The 23,196-nt window shown below is 38.7% G+C and overlaps 2 protein-coding genes and 1 pseudogene across 2 annotated transcripts in view; all 3 read right to left on the bottom strand.

The window, feature by feature from the left end:
• Positions 1-23,196, bottom strand: part of LOC143511742 (interferon-induced protein 44-like) — a 108,520-nt gene that overhangs the window by 79,420 nt on the left and 5,904 nt on the right. The gene's annotated exons all lie outside the window — the stretch shown is intronic.
• Positions 1,936-4,808, bottom strand: LOC143511535 (interferon-induced protein 44-like). The gene is made up of 5 exons (XM_077001138.1): positions 4,623-4,808; positions 4,070-4,219; positions 3,627-3,798; positions 2,560-2,660; positions 1,936-2,462 (listed from the first exon to the last, which is right to left on the bottom strand). Exons 1-5 carry the CDS (start codon positions 4,806-4,808, stop codon positions 2,277-2,279), a joined length of 795 nt encoding a protein of 264 aa, XP_076857253.1. The 3' UTR covers positions 1,936-2,276.
• On the bottom strand, positions 21,476-23,181 carry LOC143511534 (interferon-induced protein 44-like; annotated as a pseudogene).

Genomic DNA, 23,196 nt, shown 5'->3' with positions numbered 1-23,196 from the left:
AAGCTTACTAGATTTTCTAATTAGTGCAATCCAGGTAAAATTAGTAGGGGTGGGCGATACTCGGAATTTTGTTATCGATACGATACCGATACGATACTGGTCAGTATCGCCGATACCGATACTTCCAAACCGTTGGGGGGGCAATACTTTTTACTTGAAATTATAATCCATTAATATAATAATTTATATTAAATTATATATATTTTTGCTGATGCTGGTCCAGCGTGTCGCATGCAAGTGATTATGCCTCGTGCCAATGGTGGCACGCGTGCCATAGGTTGCCGACCCCTGCTGTAGATGGTCAACCAGTTTCAGCTGTGGAAAATTCAATTAAAACAGGTGAATACACCACAATTAAGCCAACTACAGGAAAGTCTGATGTATGGAAGTCATATTCCATTGTAATTAATGGAGAGGGAAATCGGCTTGTTGTGATTGATATCAGAAAGTGTTGGTGTACGTCACCTGACGGCATGTGTTTGGACTGTGGTAAGAAATAGGACAGCGCAATCCATCGCTATATTGCTGTTTTAATAAATACATAAAATTTCAAGTACTAAATCTAATTAATTTAATTCATATTAGGATTGCGGGCGGGGGCGACAGAAATGTGTATGTGGCGGGCGGGTGCGGGATTAAAAACAAGCAATTTTTTGGCCAGTGCGGGCGGGAGCGGGACTAAAACAAGCAGGTGCGGGCGGGAGCGGGATTAAAACAAGCGATTTTTTGGCGAGAGTGAGATTAAAACAAGCGGGAGCGGGCGGGAGCGGGATTTAAAAAGCAGTCCCGCGCAGACCTCTAAACTGCAGCAAAAGAATCGATATTTTCGCCGTAGTATCGATCCGATACCGATCCTCACCTTTGTATCGATACTATCGATATAAATATCGATCCGCCCACCCCTAAAAATTAGTGGAATCAACACAATCCAGGAAACGTGAGCAAAATCCTGGTGAGGACTTTCTTTCTGAACCTGGAATTGACACCTCTGTATGATGCCATAGTGTCTGTGTGTTTGTTTACGCATTTGTGAGCAGAAACATTGCCAATATCAGCGTTTCTAGCCCCATCTGCTGAATGTATTTCTGTTAATATCCCCAAACCTCACCTTTCTCATGTCTGCCTCCTTTACAACCCGAATCCCTGGCGTTACACAGGCATACTTTTTGAGTGTTTAACTTTTTGAGCGTTTAAATGCTGCATCTGATGAAGATCTGAAATGGAGCCTATAGAAATACCAGCATGTCAGTGCCATGGATTTGTGGAATAACGACAGACAGCATGTCCTCCCAGAAATTTCAGTCATGCTAGTGTTAAAAGAGAAAACAGAAGGAGACTTTGTCAACATTTAAACCACTTGGAAATGGCCTTGAAAATGGATTATTAACATTAGCTAGCTGGCTCGTTAGCTATTGTATAAAGTCTACTGACTTTTATTAGCATTACTTTCATTAACCTCCAAAGCTAGCTTGCACCAATGACTTCCCACAAGAAAAACAACAGCATACCAACTGGCTAAAATGAATTCCACAAAACATTTTTTAGCTTTACTCCCTGCTGCAAACTTCACTAGTCTGATTGCCACAAAGCTCAGCAACAATCACTTCCTGTGTTTGCACTTTTTACAGTTTTAACAGTTTTTGTCACAAAGCAGCTTTACAAGTGTCCGAGTCCAAGCCACAAATGAGCAAGGAGGACAGTGGCAAGGAAAAACTCCCTAAGAGCATTAGTAAGAAACCTTGAGATGAACCAAGACTCAGGGGGGGAACCCATCCCCCACTGGTGACACCGGTCACCATAGCAACAATTAAAGCGATACATAAACAAAGAAAAGATGACAATGATAAATAATTTATATACATGTGTTCTTTATGTAATTGTTATTCAGTCCTAAATTTCTTGATGGTTGGTAATAGTAGTTCAGGTCCGTGGAGATACAGCCATAGCAGGAGATAATTTGGGATGGTGAGAGGGGCCAGGGCAGTGGGTTGATCCTTCATCCACAGCTGGTTAGGCAGGAGGTGGCTGGCCCAGGGTGGATATCAGGAAAGGCTCGTCTCTCCTCGTCTCAGTATTTCTCAGGTAGGCGGGCAACTAGAAAAGTTCCTTTTCACTTCAAGGAGACATTTTCACTTCATCCATTCATGTACACATAGTAATAACCTGGATTTAGTGTGATAATCATTACATTTTAAAATTACTTTTATGCTATAAAATTGGAACATTAACACAATTGTATTACTTTCTGTATCCATTGCAGATTGCAGGAATTTTCATCATTCTTTGTGTATTGGTATAGTGGAAAATGTGACCACATAGTCATGAGCCCAGTGAATAATCTGTGTTAGGGCATCCAGCATCAGACAGTTTATTTCCTCATTCATATGGGTCTCATCATGGTAGTTCTTCACAGGGAAGATACAGTTCACTGGAACACCCAGCAAATTACTGCATGTATTCATCTGGACAAAAATGCACAGTGTCAGTGTTATTGCTGTTTACACCACCATAACACTTGTGTAAGTGCTCACATAAGCTCCCAGTAGCAATTTTACTCACAAGTTCCTTGATCTTCCTGCTCCTGTATATATTTTTCAAATTTTCTTTTGTCATTGGGCAGGCAAGATCAACTCTAGTCATAAAGACCACCTGAGGAATTCCTACAGCACAAATAGACACACAGATGAAACACATTTACTGAGTAATGTTCTTCAAAATTGGCTTTGGGGAAAAATAATTATTTAGCAGTAGCCGTTGCTACTGATCTTAGTGCTAGTGATTCACCTGCCGTTTTCTGTACAAGTGTTTCATTTCAATAAAAGCGGTATTCTTCCGCATTTGGATCCCTCTCTGCCTGATCAATACGTTACACAGAGGTGTCAATTCCATGTTCAGAAAGTAAAAGTCCTCACCAGGATTTTGCTCAATAGATTTTCTAATTAGTGCAATCCAGGTAAAATTAGTGGAATCAACACAATCCAGGAAGCCTGAGCAAAATCCTGGTGAGGACTTTTACTTTCTGAACCTGGAATTGACACCCCTGGTTTATTTGCACATGGTTTATGCAACAGCAGTTTAGGAGTTTAGTAATTTGTGAATATTGTGTAAAGTTATGCTAAAGGATATTCTGTAAAGTAAGGGGAAAAGTTCAAGATATCATGTTAATGGTTGGGGGAAAACAAAATACACTGTAATAATCTGTGATCATTAAACAGTAATAAGAAATTAATCACTACATCTAAGGTTATGAGCTCTGACAGAAAGCTAGCGAAGAGATCGCTCTCAATTTGGTTTGTTATTTTTTCTGGACTTTTGCATTTTTTATTTTTCTTTGCCCTAAACAACACTGCACTCTGTTGAGCTAATAAGACATTTCTAATACTTGCCTTCCATATTTGTACAATGTAAATGTACTCTACATGACTGCTAAATCTATTAATACAATATCTTGTCTAGACTTAATTAAGGTGTAGATGCTGCATAACAAATCCGTTACATCAGGACAAAATATTTTTTTCACATTATTACTTTTACAGCAAATTAATAATTTATTAATTGTAAAGTCTTCATAGCTGGGAAGCTGAACTATAACCATCAAGTTCATAATTTGACACAAGATGACTCACCCATTCCACTTGCTGCTTCTCTAACTTTCCTCATTTTGTTGATAAATTCTTGATCCATCATTGTAATCTTTTCTGCTCCTACAACACTCACTAGGCAGTGAATCCGATCACTCAGGCTGGGATTTCTGCAGTACTTGGGATCTTTTTCAGTAATTGGAAATTGAGTGTGGAACTCAAGGAAAAAGACAAAACATAATATGTCATAATAATAATAATAATAATAATAATGTACACATTGCCTACACGAATAAAACTTTTCTGTTTTGATATGTATTTTCTAAATTGTTTTAGTGTGACTGGTTTTCTAGTTTTACAACATATAACAACAGTCCTTCAATGTCACTTTTTCTATGTTGTTTACATATTGTGTTAAAGGGATTGGGATGCCAATCATAGTAATGTAAACATTTTGTACAGTGATGTGTATGTTATTTATATCTTACCACATAACCCTCTTTTATGTGTCCTTTCAAGGCATTGATGATGTCATCAGTGCGGACTCCTGCAGATTCTTGTTTTTCTACACCCATTATATCATAGAAGGCCAAAGGTAACATTCCTTCTCTCCCATTGCCTATCCCATATTTTTCATACTGAGAGACAAGTACCACATAACATTAATAAACATTACCACCAATAACATCAATAATAATAGCAATACCAATATTAATAGTATTAAAACTCCTACTCTGCTAATGTTCAAAACTATTGCTATGAATAATAACAATAATCACAATAATAATAATAAATAATAATCATAATTATTTCACTAGTCTCAACATTTTTATCAAAAATGTCTCAATTTTTATTATTACATTTGCAGATGTATTATGCATACATGAAACATATTTTAATATTTTGCATACAGTGCCAAACAACATGGATCAAATATAGTTTGTTTTCGATTACTAACTTTCTATCATTTGACTCTTGTGTACACAATCTAAAGAATTTACAAGCTTGAAATCAGACTTCAGAGAGTCACTGTGTACTCACACATTTAGTATGACTTGTTCCAGATGCTGCTGCAGCCAGACAATTGACAAATGCACGTCTTTCAAAAATGCTTCTGATGGTGTTTACAGTGCTGGATTTTCCTACTCCAATTGGTCCATACAGGAGGAAGCGAAGCTCTCTGACTCGGTCATTATCAATTTTAAATTCCTTTACAGAAGTGACCATTGCTTTTTGACTATGACAAACAAAGAAACTATTTACAGTAATAGACCAGCAATAATAATTTCAAAATTAACTAAATAATTTTTTATATTTTATATTCAGTAACTATTTCATGCATACAGTATATTGTATGAAGTGAAGAAGACTTCTCGATTGGTGTATAGGTCAAAACACTCAAATGTCAGTTGCTTTAAAATTTGTTTCACTGCTGTTTTAAACTATGTAACATGTTTTATATACTATATATGATTCACAGTAATGTCAGAAACCATATAAGCAAGTGTGTGAATTATCAACTAACAACTATAAGTGTGGAGATGCTAGTGTGATAATTTAATGTGACTCTGGAGTGTACAAGATTATAATTGGTTTATTCCATCATAGCTTCAGTACAAACCTGACACTGGAAAACCAACATATCTTGGCTAATTAACTACATTTTGGTGTAAGGGAGAAATTATTTAAATTTCAACTACCGGTAGACCTTTGGTCCTTATGGGGTTTCTGTGTTTAGCAAAAACATTTGCCCTTACAAGTTCATTTATTATTGGACTGCAGGATTGTTACAGTAATAATATATTGTAGATTTGACTAGGGTAGTAGGTGTTTATTCATGACATGATTTTTGGAATAAGTACTGCCAATAACGATATCTCAGAATTTACAAAAATAGTCAGATACAAATGGGTACGATGATTGTGTTGGGTCTTGACCCCATGACGCAATATGACAGAATGACTGTGGACTTACTTCCATTGTACTGTCCTCCACTCCTTGAGTTCTGTAAGAGACACAGGATTTGTAGCAGGAGTTAGCAAAGCACTTGAAGGTGTGCACATTGCTGACATTATTATTGAGTTTACATGAAATCATGAAATTTGGTGAGTTCTCAGTCTGGTTTAAGAAACACTTTTGCTTCTTGGATGCAGGATGTTAGAACATAAATATGGTCTATAACAGTGTGTGCATTTCCACCTCTGTGAAAGGTCTATCTATTATTTTATTTATTCAAACATGCTTTCTTCATAATCTTATCACTGTCATCACATAGACAGTTCTTTGTACATTTTACAGGAATCTAAAATAAGTTGAAAGAATGTGTGTAATAAAAAAGTCACTCCATACCAACAGTCACCATGGCAGAGCAGGAAGTAGTACCCGATTCGTTCTCCAGATTTATGGTATACCTCCCCTGATCTCGCTCATCTGCATTCTGGATTTTCAAGGAACAGTTTGTTTTGCAAACATTTTTGTCTTTTGATTCTGTCACGTTTTGATCCATGATGTGTTTGTCCTGTACACACGTTAGTTTATGTCCATCCTTCTCCCATGTCACTGTTAATCCTTTGCTGTTTGCCTCACAGGAAAGACTGATTTGTTCTCCCTTTCCCACAGTTATATCACCCAAAACTGTGTTGAATTCTGTTATAAAGAGAATGACATCATTAATTCATAGAAAATGGTTATTAACTTGCACTATGTAGTGTTTTGTTCAGGTTAGAGAGCAATATCACTGTCCCTGTTATGGCAGGAACTTCAAAATTACGTCCTCACAGCACAACTAATGGCTAAACTATGAATTAAACTGGGTGAGATATTGGAGATAAACACAAAGATCTGAAATAAGTTGCGTTTGGCATCAGTTGAGTTCAGGTTACAATCAGTGCAACAATCCAATCCAGTCGATTTCCTCAGGAATGCATACAGAGTGTGATAGTTCTCAAGCTAAAAAGTTATCAGACACTCATACAATACCATATTTACATCTGGTTATTATTGGCAACCTGAAAAATTGAAACAGGTACATGTACTATGTAGTGGAGACAGCCAAGTATTTCTTCACTATCACCCCAGAGTGTGAGAAACTGACTCATCTAAATTCCTTTGATTGTATGTAAAGGTAAACGTTGGCTATTCACCCATCACCAGACTCCAAGGAATCCATATTCACAATAATTTTCGTCTTCCAAACCTTAGAATTCTAACCTTATCTGGTCTCCTGAGTTTGGGAGAAAGGCCATCAAAGGGTTCTTGTCAGGAAGGACCTATACTCATAAAACTCTAAATTCCAGCATTATCTGATTCCCCAAGGTTTAAACCCAATTTACAACGCATTGGAAATCCTTGGTTAAAATCCAGAACTGAAGATGCAAATATTTCAGAGATCTTTGTAACTCCATATCTGAACTGTACACGGAATTGGAATCCAGCCTACTGGAACCAACTCAGCGAACTCAATCTAAAGACACCAAACTTGACTACCTTCCAACCAAGGAAAGGGTAATTATTCTTGAAACCAGTATTCAGCTTTCCAGCCCTTAAGGACCCAGGACAAAGGACCCAGGCATAAGCTGAACCATGCACCTCTGAAATTTTAACATTATCTGTGGTTGATATAAAGACACAACTTACTCAGTATTAAGTGATTTTATCAGAATATATGTTAATGTATAATCACCCCACATTGATGCATATCCATGTATTCCTGTATGTTAGATATACATGTCCTTGTAGTTTTTGAACTGTACTGTGAATGCATGCATATATATATTCCTGTGTTTCCTGCTATTCTAGACATGCATGCTCATTAATTCTGTGTTAGTCATAGAGATCTGCGTATTCCCATATCAGGTGGTACACACTTGTATTCCGGTGTAGTATTATTTTAGATTTCCGTATAGCCAAGTATCAACATGTAATGTGCTATATTAGGCTTATGCATATCTATGTATTAGTTTGTGTGCTATTAATCAAATGTAAGCATATTCATGTGTTCTTATGTGACCTCAGATTCATGCCTGCCTGTGCATTATGCGTCATTTATTGTCCAAAGTTTGAAATTAAGAATGGCTCAATGTGTAGACTAATAGAACCAGATTAATTCTTACTTAGGCAGAGTATGAAAGTCCATTTATTTAGGAATAGGGAATTCCCTTTTTCTTGAAATTGTGCTAATCTGCCTTTCTTCACCCGTTAACTGGACCTGGGGGGAACGGCAGTTGTCACAACTCTCTCTCGCTCCCCCTTTCTTTCTCTCTCCCTCCTCGGAGAACCTCCTGTCCGTGCAGAGGTAATGAATATGCAGTAATCAGAGTCCAATGGTCAACAGCATAGTGACCAAGGAAGTGGACTACAATGACGTCCCTAAAAGTTAGTTAAAATCCCTTGATCGAGGAGAAACGAAAGAACTCGTTGGGGATCCTGTTGGATTCACGCCGCAACCAAAAGTTTGTTGGACCCATGCCAAAACACCGCAACCAACAGAGGAGTTGGAGTGATGCCAAGAGACCGCAACCAAGCGGAATGTAGACATCGCAGGAGTGCACGAATCTTGAACTCGCATCGGTTGATCCGCCTTCACACACCGGAAGCCCACACGGTCATGCCCGGTCTGCTTCACAGTAAAACGCTCAGAGTTCACGTGCTGCTTTGGAGTTGCCAGTTCAAACTGTTGTATTGCAATTACTTCTATCCCTCCCGGAGTCCGGTTTAGCAATTGTTACCATTAGCGTCTGCCAGAATCCTTCTTCTCTTCCTTCCTAATTTCCTTCTAAGACTTTGTGTCCCTCCCTGGGTCCTACGCTAGTTAGAGACATCTTATGTTAGCCATCTCATCCATTCAAAATTCCATGACCGTCGATAGTTGCTTATTATTCTCTGTTGTGTTTAATTTTCTATTCTTTGTTGTTTATCATTATATCTCTGGTTTAGATTAGTAGATTTACATATAGGTTTAGTTTCATTCTTGAGCCAAATCATTCCATATGCTATTCTTTATAATTCATCAATTATAATATCAACCATTCAATAAATTTGTACATTTATTCATTAATCTGGTCACGGTGGTAAATACATATTCTGGTCAATGGTATTAGGTCACTGCACGGAATCAGAACATAACCCTTTGGTAATGAGACTGATAAAACAATATCCCACCTATGTATTGGTTCCTGAGCAATCAGTATGGTGCTCTTTCATAATTCATAACTAACCAGTGTATTCGCTACAACTATTTGGAAACTTTCCATTTATGAGATCTAATACCACTTGAAACTAGATTAGATATTAAACTCTGGTTAATTGAAAGTCATAATATGTCAGCGATATAATATGATATAATTTAAACTCACCAGGTTTGGATTGATTCTCTCCCATGACTGAATCTGTGAAAAAAGACAAAACCTATGTCTGTGCATTATTAATTAAATGGTAGTTTATATTTGTTTACTTCTAACTCAAAGATACACAAAGAACTCTTGTAAAATTCCTCAAAATCAATGTTCTGCATTATTAAGACTGCAAAAATTTCTAAAATTGTCTGTGTTTGATGTGTATGTCCTTACTGCATGCCAAGTATATTTTTATATTCTCTATTTTATATTTATCTTCTCTATCTAGAGCAAGTATTAACTATTCCCTTAGTCTTCATGTGAAGTCTTAAGAAGCCCAACCCAACACACAGCATCTCTTACCTTAGTAAGAAGAGTGAACTGCTCCTTCCTCTGCTGCTCTGGGTCTGCACCTCTCTATCTGTCTATAAACGCTTCTTCTGAATTCAGCTGTACACTGCCTGCTTTATCAGGGCTGTGGTGTAGGTTAGTCACTATGAAACTGAAAGTCCAGGTTGAACAATTATTTTCTTCATGGAGGTCACGAACAACATAATGATATAATTGAGATTTTATGTTATGTATCTCAGAGGTCTCATGTTCCATGTATGGACCAAGGCTTTACCCATAATACACCTGTCAGCAGTCTTCCTGTTGTTCATGTCTGATCAGTCATCAGCCCTTTCCCCATTATCTCTCCCCTGATTCACAATTACTTGAAACATATTTTCCACTTTCCTTTGTGAAGTACAGGGGTTGAACAATAAAACTGAATCACCTGATTTTAGACCACAATAATGTATTAGTATGGTGTAGGGCAGGGGTGTCAAACTCATTTTGGTCTGGGGGCCGCATACAACTTAATCGGATCCAAGGAGGCCAGACCAGTAAACTCATTCCAAAACTAACAATAAGTCCACTTTTTCCCCATTCACCTCCGTGAACATATAAGAAGAGGTCAATTTTCTTTAAAAATCCAACACACTGTCCACTTTTCTCTTTTTTGACAAAGAGAAAGAGGTTGTCAGGGTCAACAGAAAAAGAGGATAAAGCGATAGAACTGACTAAAACACGCCTCTAGCAGACAATATAGGAACTGCAGATTTTAAATAAAATTTATTATTAAAATTAAAATTTATTATTAAAATGTATTAAAAGTTTATTATTCTTTAATAATGCAGGTTTATTCCGCATATATATATATATATATATATATATATATATATATATATATATATATATATATATATATATATATATATTAGGGGTGGGCATAGATTAATTTTTTTAATCTAGATTAATCTCACTGAAATCTTTAAATTTATCTAGATTAATCTATATTAAAATTGCTCTTATGCGTGCTACCCAAGTAATGACTAAAAGTCAGTTTTTGAGATAGGGTTTCTTAATACAGAGGGTGCATTAGACCAGGAGCTCTTCTCCTGTTTCAAAAATGCATCAATGACTGCTTGAGGAAGCTGTTCTACTTTGATACTTGAAGAAAATAACATGCTCAATAAAATGTAGGCTACTCGTGTTCAACGGTTTATTCAGTTAAACATTAATTTGTAAGCCTACATACTGTACATTAAAGGGGTTGATAACATGCTTATTCAGCTAAACATGATATTTGAAATGTAAGCCAACATTTAGTACATTTAACCTCACGGACGTAATTTGGGGGGGCCTTTTTCAAAAGCCGGTTTTGGTCCTCTGTGTGACGTGCGGAGGAGCAGACACGACACGAACAGATATGGTGCAAACAACGAACTTTACTTTGACAAGAACACGCAGCTCCAATGCGGTAGCGCAAGCACACAACAGTGACAAAAAACAGAGAAAAAAACTTTATATAATCAACCAAATGTTTAATTGCAGATAATTGCTGTAATTGTACATGAATCTGTATGTAATTTAAGAAAGCAGAAAAATACCGTATAAATAATACTATTTTAATAATATTTTTTTCTGTAAAAAAAAGAGAAAAGCATGTAACTTGTAATTATTATCATAATACTTAAAATAAAAGATTGTAACGGCGGGTGCAGGAGGCAGACACCACGACGTATACAGTGCACATATAAGTTATTTACACTTCGACACGTAAGCTCTGTGTGTAGCGCAAGCAGCACACACTCACACTCACGCTAACACGTAGCTTTAGACAAAGACGAGCACAAGACACTGCGCGAACGCACATTAAATAGGTGAATAACACAGACCCACGTGACCTCGAGACAAGGCACAGGTGTAACAAACGAACACGCTCACAAACAACCCACGCCCACGGAAGTACAAACATGGACACAACGACACGCAGACAACGTAACGGCACGCCCACAGGGAAGGGTCCGGAGCTGTTCCGTAACACTCTGCAGTTTTAACGGTTAAAAAGAAATATTTAAATAGCGACAAATCTAGTGCTAGGACCATGCAGAAAACGACCGCTCCGAGCTCCGCTCCGGTAACACTTTACGTTCCTGAAAATGAATTTTCCATGAAGCAAACCTGGCGACTTCGTGGCTGCATCCATGTAAACACACATACGATGTGTAATTCACAGGTTTCTCGCCCCTACTGTGCAATTTGGTTAGGAATACAGCCGAGCTAAACTATCAAGTTGAAAGTCATCATAGTTTGCTTACCCATTTTGACCCAGTTCCCAACCCAACTTTAAGAATAGATTAACGGCGATAATTTTTATATCGCCCGATAAGAGTATCAAATTAACGAACGCCGTTAACGGCCCACCACTAATATATATATATATATATATATATACACAAAAACGGTCTGCAAGCAAGTTTAATTTAAATAGTGGTGGCGTTAGCCTTTAACGGCCCACCACTAATTATATCTATAATTATATCTATATATATCATAATAATATAGACTGTTTTACCACTCCGTAGGATGACTAATGGAACTAGCTATATGTTAAATAATAGTTAGTTAGTTACCTAGTTAGTGTTAGCTGGTGTGTACCCTGGTATGACTGAATGAATTCTTCAACAAACAATTTGTAGCCTCTATTCAACTTGCAACCCTTCGTTGTTGAATGTTCTCCAACGATTCTGAAAACATCTTCACAATTCAGTCTCAGCAACGACGACAGGGATACAGTAAATACACGCTCCATGCTGAGGTGATTTGACAACAACTATCTTCTGCGAGTACAGGAACTTGTTTTACCCAGCGGTGACGTATTTCCGCTTTGTTGTGAAAAGGGCCTATTGGATGCACATGGTCCTCCAGAATGGTTCGATAGTCTTTAGCAGTGACGCACCCATCTAGCACAAGTATCAGAATCAGATTTATTCATCATACATTGTACAAGTACAAGATGAAATGCTTTTTTTTCACTGACAGTCTCTGTGTGGGGGTAGAAGCAGGTAACCAAGACGACGACCTTCTGGGAGAAATTTGTTTGGGCGCCAATGCAGATGATCATGAATTAAGAATTTAGCAGGGAGCTCGTCCTTGAGTGTTGAGTGAGAGCACACGAACTCCCCTTAAGTCAGCGGTCTCCCAACTGATCCAGCTTCATGCGTAGAGCATTGATTCCATCCATGATCAAATCCAGCTTTTTAAAAGTCACAGTCTGTGTTACAACAGTTCCAACAGCTCTACCCACCGCATCAATCAAGTTGGGCAATTTTCGTGGGCGTTCAATAACTGATCCCACTCTTAATTTCCCGATACACCAGGGCAACACCTAATCCAATCAGCAGAAACCCAGTGATCAAACTTCCAAATAAGAACACGTCCTCAACATCTTCCAGGGATAGAGGCGCAAGACACAAACTACGCCACGTCCCCCCTGAGCCAAACACATATCCAGATGAGGACGGTCCATCCAGACATGTGGGTTCTCCCGCACCATGACTCCACGTGGAAAAAAATTATGCCAATTGCGTTGAGAGACCACCTGATCAAATCCATTTTCTTTGTTAAATGTAGCCGGGTGGTTTAGTTTTAATGAGATTAAATCAGTGATAATTTCTATTGGTGGTAACCTAATTACTACATCGAGTTTACTGGTTCTTTTAATTGCGAGGCTCCTATAAAAGGGGCTTGATTGAGGCCATCAGGACTGCTCTGGGTTCTCCCCCTCCCCTTCCGGGTCGCTGCTTTGCCACGAGAAAGTCTGTCGTCACCGTGCTCTGAGAGTCTGTCGTTACCGTGCTCTGAGGTATGTGTGTGTGTGCGTGTGTGCGTGCGGTCGGGGCGCAGGTGGTAGTTGGCGTTCAGAATGTTTATTTTATTTTTCTATTTAGAAAGTGTCGTCACCGCACCATACCGTGTTTGCCACTATCTGAGCCTGGTTGGCTTAGGCGTTAAGGTAAAGACACACTATGAGAATACCCCCATTTTATTACTGTTGTACTTTGTCTTTAATTCATGATTTTCTGTGCGAATTATAGTGGGACTGCCGGCGTTTGGACCAATCGAAAACCTGCCTGCGCACAGTTGTTTTGTGCCTCCGCGGAGTTAGTTGTCGCTGTGAGCGATACCAGTGGCTGTCCCAGCACAACCATATCCAGCTTTGGGGGAATAAGCTGCCGTTTTGCCTCAGAGAAAAGTATTTTTAGCAGTGTTTTTGTCCACAGTTGATCCGAGGCGGATTACAACGGTGGCGTTAGTGTTTGTTTGTCTTTCATGTATTTATTATATGTATTTCTTTTGGTTTAGCTGTAGAGGGCAGGAAATAGAGTACAGCTGCTATCTACGATGGTGAAGCAAACTCCGTGTCAAGCTAGTAGTGTATGTGAATATCTGTGTGGTTGCTATTGACTCATTTTACTTATTTTATTTCTTTTATTACGAAGGGAGTTGCGGAGGTCTCCAGGAGGTGAGGTCAGCCTTTTGGTTTTTGTTCACTTTGCTGTGGGGAATTTGTGATTGTGTCTTCTTTTTATGTACACGTGTGTGATTTTTATTTATTTGCTTTAAGCTGCCTCACCGAGTGTGCTCCTCTGCTTTTGCTGTTCTCTTTCTTTTATGATCCGTGTCAATTAGCAGCCAAGAGTTTCTGCTGGAAGCTGAGCCAAGTCGTTTGTGTCTGTTTTATTATTTTATTACTTGTCATTGTCCATCTTCATGTTCAAATAAAATTGTCATTTTTAAATCTCTCTCTTTGTCCCGTGGTACCCATGGACCTGTGATAATTCTCTGGGTGTAATTCCCAGGGTGGCGTAGTTGGTCATAACTTTCAAATTTGATTTTTAATAAATTATTAGAACTCCATTCCTCCTCCTCTCCCGTGCGCCACGTCACATAAAGTTTGAAGAACAATGTCAGGAAACTAAGACAAGACAAAGAAGCTAAGCTAGCTGAAACAGAGGGAGTGCAGGAGCAGAGATAAAGTGTGACCGCCTCTCATGAAAGCCGGAAGTTTGTCCAGAAGTATTGGGAAGTATTGAGATATGGCAGCCCAAACCATCACTGATCCACCCCCATGCTTCACTCTGGGCATGCAACAGTTTGGGTGGTACGCTTCTTTGTGGCTTTTGGTTAGTGTAGGTACCGTAAACGTAGCCTATTTTATTTATTTGAATTATTTTATTAATATATTCTTATTTATTTTCTTATTTTATGATTCCAGTTTTATTGCCTTTTATCTTCTTTAATTATTTTATCTATTAATCATTTTATGTTTTATTTTTATATTGTAATCATTTTAATTTCTATTTGATTTCCTTTAAAACATTCTTTTACATTTTTATGTATAATAATAATAATAATAATCTTTATTTGTATAGCATCTTTCATACATACATGCAACTCAAAGTGCTTTACAGTGTGACGCACGGCGGAGCAGGGAAGGATGAGACACGAATCCTCCTTTTTCTTTCGTCACTTTTAATAATAATGTTTGTTGCGCAATACCGCGCACGAAGCACACACAACATACACACAGCAACGTGTAAACTCTAGACAACGACGAGCACAGGACACTGCGCGAACGCACATTAAATAGACAAACCACATTAGCCCCACGTGATTACGAGACGATTCACAGGTGAGACGGATTATCGCTTGACATAATCATAACCACGGAGAACCACTAACGCAGACAAAGCACGTGGACTACGTCAACACACGCCCAAAAGGGAGGGGCCGGGGTCCTCAACGTGACATACAGTATAAATAAAATAAACATTAAAAGGAGATAAGACAAAAATACAAAAGGAAAATGTTAAAAGAAATTAAAGATAAAAATATTAAAATAACATAAAAAGTAAAAAAGGTAAAGTAAATAAGATAATAAGAAGTAAAGTAAATAAGATAAAACTATTAAGATAATTGGATTTAGAAAATAATAGACAACATAATGTAATAAAGTAAATAAGATTGAGAATTTCTTAACTAAAAGCGGATCTAAATAGGAATGTTTTGAGACTGTTCTTAAAACTATGCAGGGATGAAATGCATCTGAGCTCTTCAGGAAGAGAAATCCAGAGCTTTGGGCCATAGTGGCTAAAAGCACCCTCGCCAATCTTTAATCGGCTTTTAGGAATCACCAGTAGATTACTGTTTGAAGACCTGAGAGACCTGACTGGAACATATCTAACGATCATTTCACTGAGGTAAAGAGGGGCAAGACCATGAAGACATTTAAAAACCATCACTAGAACCTTAAAATCTATTCTAAAGCTGACAGGTAACCAGTGCAGTGAGTGGAGTGCAGGTGTAATATGATCTCTCTTTCTCCTGCGGGTCAGAACCCTTGCAGCCGTGTTCTGAACTCGCTGTAGGTGCGAAATAAAGCTCTTTGGAAGAGCAGATAGAACAGCGTTACAATAATCTAGCCTTGATGTGATAAATGCATGGACAAGTTTTTCACTGTCAGCAGGAGAGAGCATATCTCGGACCTTAGCGATGTTTCGAAGGTGAAAGTAAGCTGTCTTGCATGTAGTCATGATGTGTGATTTGAAGTTGAGCTCATTATCAAAGGTGACGCCCAGGTTCTTAACACATTGTCTGGCATTCAGATTCATATGATTTAAATAAGTCTGGACATCATTCCTCTGTGAATTACTGCCAAGAACAAGAACCTCTGTCTTCTGTTTATTTAACTGTAGAAAATTGTTAGACGTCCATGTCTGTATATCATCTATGCAGTCAAACAGTGAGCAAATTGATTTTAGGGCTTTAGGTTCTAGCGGGATATACAGTTGATTGTCATCTGCATATTGAGGATAACTAATACCATGTTTATTAATGATGTGTGGTAACGGAAGCATATATAGGTTGAATAGTAACGGCCCAAGAATTGATCCTTGGGGGACGCCACAAGTTATTTTTTGACGTGTGGAGGAAGAGGTACCTAATGCTACATAATAATCACGCCCAGTTAGGTATGATCTAAACCAGTCTAAGACTAAGCCACTAAGGCCTACCCAGCTCTGTAGTCGATCAAGAAGTATTTCATGATCAACGGTGTCAAAAGAGGCGCTTAAATCTAGCAGAAAAAGGACTGAGAGTTTGCCTGCATCCTTATTCAATCTCAAGTCATTTACTATCTTAACTAGGGCTGTTTCAGTGCTGTGGAGAGCTCTGAAACCAGATTGAAAAGTGTAATTTATTTGATTTACTTTGACATAGTCATTCAACTGGATTGACACTACTTTTTCATTTGTTTTGCTAAGAAAGGAAAGGTTAGATATAGGTCGATAATTATTAAGAATTGTGGGATCAAGATTTCTGTTCTTTAATAGTGGTTTAACCATTGCAGTTTTAAAAATTTTAGGGAATTCACCCAATTGCAGAGACTGATTAACAATCGTTAGAACTTCATTTGCTAATGAGCTCAGAACCTGCTTGAAAAAGCTTGTTGGTAAAGGGTCCAGTTCACAAGTAGAGGATTTTAGTGATGAGATCACATATTATGGGAAACACCTTCCCAAGGTGATAGACCTCAGGTCGTAATAATTTTCTTTCTTTTCCTGTGTAAAGCACTTTGAATTGTGTGTATGAAAGGTGCTATATAAATAAACGTGCCTTGCCCGGATGAGGGGAAAACGAGGTGGACTCATCAAAGAACAATACATATTTCACATTGTCCACAGCCCAAGATTTGTGTTCTTTGCACTATTGAAACCGACATTTGGCATTGGCACAAGTGACCAAAGGTTTGGTATAGCAGCCCGGCCATGTATATTGACCCTGTGGAGCTCCCGATGGATAGTTTTGGTGGAAACAGGAGAGTTGAGGTGCACATGGTTCATGGCAATTCTGCCATGATTTGGGCAGCTGTGGTTTTGTTTTTTGGATACAATTCGGGTTAATACCCAAACATCCCTTTCGGACAGCTTCCTCTTGCGTCCACAGTTAATCCTGTTGGATGTGGTTCGTCCTTCTTGGTGGTATGCTGACATTGCCCTGGAAACCGTGGCTCTTGATACATCACAAACACTTGCTGTCTTGGTCACAGATGCACCAGCAAAACGTGCACCAACAATTTGTCCTATTTTGAACTCTGGTATGTCACACATAATGTTGTGTGTATTGCAATATTTTGAGCAAAACTTGTGCTCTTACCCTACTAATTGAACCTTCACTAAAATGACAGGTGTTTCAGTTTCATTGTCCAACCCCTGTATCGCTATAGTCATCTCAAGTGTACTGAGCAGGTTTCTGTGTTCATTCATCTCCATGTAGCTCTTCATGGAAGTGGAATTTGACTTTTGCTTCTTTTGGTTTGATGGGCTAGACTCTCCTGTATTTCAAGCTGGACTGTTTTATCAACTGTTCTCTCACATGTACTCCATAGGCCTATGTATAGATTTGCTCCCCTGCTGACCTCTGGTTCATTCAACTATTCAACTACTTATAAACATTTTGCATCTTATCTTCTCTTATCTGTAAGAAACTGGTTGTTTTCTGTTTTATTACAAGATGAAAGGCCTGGGGGAGGGGCTCCTTGGCGAGTGCCTGGTGGCCGGGTTTCAACCCATGCGGCCCGGCCGGTCACACCCCAAGGAGACACGTGGGTTCACGTGGGTTTTTTGTTTTATTTTTTTGTTTGCCCTTCTGTCTCTTCCCTTTTTATTTTTCTCTCCCCCTATTTTCTTGGTCCACCTAACCCCAATTATTATCACTTTGCATATTATCACTATATTATACAGAATTGTTATAATTGTCATTTGATCTGTACATAAAAACAAAGATGTCCTCCAAAGATGGGGGATGGAGGTGGGCCATAAAATAAAAAAAAAAAAGACATGTTCACTCTCCCATGGGCCCAACACCAATGGGAGAGGTAGTACTAGCGGTCCGGTGCATTGTGGATTGGGCGGCGGCTGAAGGTGGGGGCCTTGGCGTACTGATCCTCGGTTACTGAATCTGGCTCTTAGGACATGGAACGTAACCTCTCTGGTTGGGATAGAGCCTGAGCTGGTGTGTGAGGCTGAGAGATACCAACTAGATATAGTTGGACTCACCAACACAGTTTGGGTTTTGGGACCAATCCTCTTGAGAGAAGCTGGACTTTATTGTTGGCTGGAGACATTTAGTCCAAGTGGGCTTTGTTCTGTGCCTCCCTTGTCAATGCGGCTGACCAGAGCTGTGGCCGCATATGTATAGTTTTGCTCCCCTTCTGACCTCTGGTTATCAACTATGAATGTGGACTGTGTTACTTATAAACCTTTTGCATCTTATCTTCTCTTATCTGTAAGAAACTGGTTGCTTTCTGTTTCATTACAAGAAAGTAGAGGTAAAAAATTCACTATCTCTTCAAGTGCAACTATTGCACTTTTGTAAGCATGGGCATTAAAACACATTTGATAAGCAAAAAGGTCAGAGTTCAGGTGAGAGAAGAGTAATCATGACATGCATTTTTTTCTAGTTTAAACAAAAAGTCTCTCTGTATGTATTTGTGAACATGTTTGTGTGAACATACATGTTTAGGAGAAATATGAGTGATATAGCAGAAGAAAATAGAATCTCTGGACAGGGCTCCTCATGCAAGGCTCTCTGGGCATGTCGTACATGACGCGTACAGCACGCATGTTTGTTCCCATGTTCGTGGACAGAAAAATGTCCAACATCAGCCTTTCATTGTAATTGTCACATTGCAGTGTGGATTTCTGCATTCATCCTTGTATTGTGTATATCCTCTTCTTTTGTGTTTATTTCCTTGTATTGTGTCTTTCTCATTCTGTTGTGTCTATTCCCTTGTATTCTGTCTTTCCCCTTGTATTGTCTTTCCCATTGGGTTGTCTCTATCCCCTTGTGTTGTGTCTATCCCCTTGCATTGTGGTTTTCTCCATGAGAACTGTGCTTCTGATTCACGTTGTTGCTTATGTTTATAGAACGTATTCTGGTTTTGCCTCATTGTTTTTTGATTGATTGACCCCGTACTGCATTACAGTTTGAATAGAAAAAACAATGTACAAAAATGGACTGTTGTGGTGAAGGTGGATGATGCTGGTAGATGTGTGGACGGTGTGAATGTATGTGCTCAATGTCTCCAGGCTTCTGCACTTCATAAGGGCATAAGACCAGTTATTAATCACACAAATGTGTCCGCCCCATATGCTTGTAGAGCCCCCAATGTCACAGGTGCATTTTGACTTTTAACTGTTTAATTAATCGAAGACCTGGGAAGGCCAGTACAAACACCACTGCAGTAGTCAACAATAAATAACAATAAAACACACAAGAAGCTGGAGAAATTAATGGTTCACGTCATCATCTGCACATACTATACATAAATGCTATACACAAATACAAATGTTGTGTTTTTTCACCTCATTCTTAATTTTCCTCACTAATGTGGCAAAATGTATGCCATAAAAACTCATTCTTCTATGTTTGTATATTCATGTCAGCATATTACTGAATTACTGAACGGAATTTAAGATTCCTTTGCTTGAGCTCTACTGTAGCGGATACATATGTTAGTTTATGGATTATGAACGGAGCACCATCCTGATTGCTCAGGAACCAGTATTGTGATAACGGAGATGGTGGAATATGGTTTGATCAGTCTCATTACTAAAGGGTTAAGTTCTGGTTCCGCGCAGTGACCTAATACCATCGACCAAAACATGTATTTACCACCGTGACCAGATTAATGAATAAATGTCCAAATTTACTAAATGGTTAATATGACAATTGATATGAAGAGTAGCATATGGAATGATTTGGCTCAAAAAGAAACTAAACCTATATGTGAGTCTGCTAATCTAATCCAGGGATATAATAGTGAACAACAGCGAATGATAAACAACTGTCGGTGATCATGAGATTTAAATGGATTATATGACTACCCTAGACATTCCTAACTAACATAGGACCCAGGGACGGACACGAGGTCTTTAGAGAGAGAATAGAAAAGGGAGAAAGAAAGTTTGGGCAGGTTAATGGTACCAGTATTTACTAGATCGGACTCCGGGAGAAATAGAAGCTGGCAACCCCAAAACAGCATATGAACTGAGCGTTTTACTTCGAAGAAGAGGCGTGGTGACGCGGACCAACCGGTGCGTTTTCTGAGGTGGCTAAGTCCTACGGAGCGGGTCTCGGCTCAAATTGCGGAGACTTAGCGGTGACGTCAGTCGCAGCTGGAGGGCACAGACAACTTGTGCAGATAACTTGACTGAGAAAGAAAATGAGCTTAACTTGAAAGACTAGACGAAATAAAAGGAAGTTTCATCTGTTGGACTCGATGAGAGCGTTAGTTGCGGTCTCTTGGCATTCGCTCCAGTGGACTCTGCGGTGTTCGAGTCCAGCAAACTGTTGGTCGCGATAGTTTGGCGTGTTTCCAACAAGTTTGAGTCTTTGAGAATCTGCGAGTCTGGCGAAATTCTCCAAGTTCTTCCAAGTGTACCAGGCTGCCAAGCTCATTGTTTCTCTTTGAGCAAGGGCTTTTAAAACAAGTTTTAGGGGCATAATCGGAAGGCACTTCCTTGGTCATCATGTCCTTGACTATTGGGCCTGTATTATTGAATATTCATGACCTCTGACCGGACAGGGGAGAGAGAGAGAGAAAGGGAGAGAGAGAGGGGGAGAGCGAGGAGTGCCCGTCTTTCCAGGTTTAGTTAATGACTTAACCAAAGAAGACAGATTAGCACAATTTGAGGACAAAGGGAATTCCCTATTCCTAAATAAATTGACTTACTCTGCCTAAATAAGTATGAATTTGGTTCTATTAGTCTACACCAGGGTTCGGCAACCTTTGAGACGCGGAGTGCCAACTTTAACATGTCTAGTCAATGAGGGGGGTGGCGTCCAATGTAACCGGGGGGTAAATGGACACAATTATATCGCGATCCGCTTAGCAGAGCGTTGAGGAGCGATTTCGATTGGAGGATCGTGCTCTCTGTCTGATGCTGCTGATGCTGGTCCAGCGTGTCGCGTGCCACTGATTATGCCTCCGCCTAATATAGCACATTACATGTTGATACTTGGTTATATATGAATCTAAATTAATATTACATCAGAAAACAAGTGTATTGATATGTCTAAAATAATGCAGCACATGAATATGAGTACATAGGTCTCTATGACTATGTTAGTTATCAGAGTGGTCGTTTACAGATAGTGTGTGAATTTTCATTATTCTGTGTGCGTTGGAAAAGTGATCACATAGTCATGAGCCCAGTGTACAATCAGAGTTAGGGCATTCAGCATGAGACAGTTTACCTCCTCATTCACATCGTTCTCTTCATAGTAGTTCTTCACAGGGAATATACAGTTCACTGGAACACCCAGCAAATTACTGCATGTATGTATCTGGACAAAAACACAGTGTTACAATTTTTGCCAGTTACACCAGCATAATGGTTTGTCTCTGCCTAAGCTTCCAGCAGTAATTGTACTCACCTTTTCCTTGATCTTCCTGCTCCTGTAGATGTAGCGCAAATTTTCTTTTGTCTTTGGGCAGGTAAGATCAACTCTAGTCATAAAAACCACTTGAGGGATTTCTACAGCACAGACAGATGAAACACATTTGTCATTCTTCAGAACTAATATTGGAGCAAAACTATAGATAAATCAGTGAATTATGCTCACTGTAATGACATGTATGTTTATTATTACTTGTGTTTATTGTTTGTTTTATTATTTAAAATGAAACTGCACCATTTTAAAAATGTCATTGCATATAACTTTGCTCCAAAAATATTACAGGACAAAATGTTTTCTTTTCCGACATTATTGCTTTTATATTTTATGTAATAATTGTACAGACTTGATAGCTGAGACACTGGAACAAAAACATCATGTTCAACATTTGACATACTTTCTGCAGAGATGACTCACTCATTATGCTTGCTTCTTGTCTAACTTACCTCATTTTGTCAATAAATTCCTGATCCATTATTCCAATCTTGTCTGCTCCTATAACATTCACTATGCAGTGCATCCGATCACTCAGGCTGGGATTTCTGAGGTACTTGGGGTCTTTTTCAGTAATTGGAAATTCATTGTGGAACTCAAGGAAAAATGCAACACACAGTATATTGTCATAATGGCATTAATAATATGCATATTGCCTAGAGGCATAAACCTGTTCTGTTTTGATTTTTGTTTAAAGTTGTTTTGTTGTGAATGTTATTTCAGTTATAAAGCATTTTGGTGTGTTCTTCAATGTCTTTTTTATGGTGTGTTACTTATTGTGTTAAAAGGATTGATATGCCAATCAGTAATGTAAATGTAATGTAATGTAAATATTTTGTACAGTGATGTGCATGTTATTTGTATCTTACCATATAACCCTCTTTTATGTGTCCTTTCAAGGCATTGATGATGTCATCAGTGCGGACTCCTGCAGATTCTCCTTTTTCTAGACCCATTATGTCATTAAAGGCCAAAGGTAACATTCCTTCTCTACCATTGGCAATGCTGTATTTTTCATACTGAGAAAGAACCATGTTAAAATAATAAACACCACCAACATTTACTACATTATAATAGAAATACAAATATATTAATTATAACAATAATAAACAGGTACAGTGAAGTTTGTACTTAGAAGTGTGTACTCGTGCACACAGAGTATAAAAATGCTCAAGCTTTAAATGAAACATATTAAACTTCCTATACAGAGTAGCAGGGGTATGTTCTCCACTTACGCTTAAAGTAAAACTCCTACTAGCCGCTGTGTCAGCCAGACAACCAACAAACAAACGTCCTTCAAAAATGGTTTTGATGGTGTTTATGATGCTGGATTTTCCTGCTCCAACTGGTCCATACAGGAGGAAGCGAAGCTCTCTGACTTGGTCATTAGCAATTTTAAATTCCTTTACAGAACTGACCATTGCATCTTGACTATGACA

The sequence above is a fragment of the Brachyhypopomus gauderio genome, chromosome 4 (genome assembly GCF_052324685.1).
Source record: "Brachyhypopomus gauderio isolate BG-103 chromosome 4, BGAUD_0.2, whole genome shotgun sequence".
In the NCBI taxonomy this organism is placed as follows: domain Eukaryota; kingdom Metazoa; phylum Chordata; class Actinopteri; order Gymnotiformes; family Hypopomidae; genus Brachyhypopomus; species Brachyhypopomus gauderio.
This window is presented reverse-complemented; position numbering and strand designations above follow the sequence as displayed.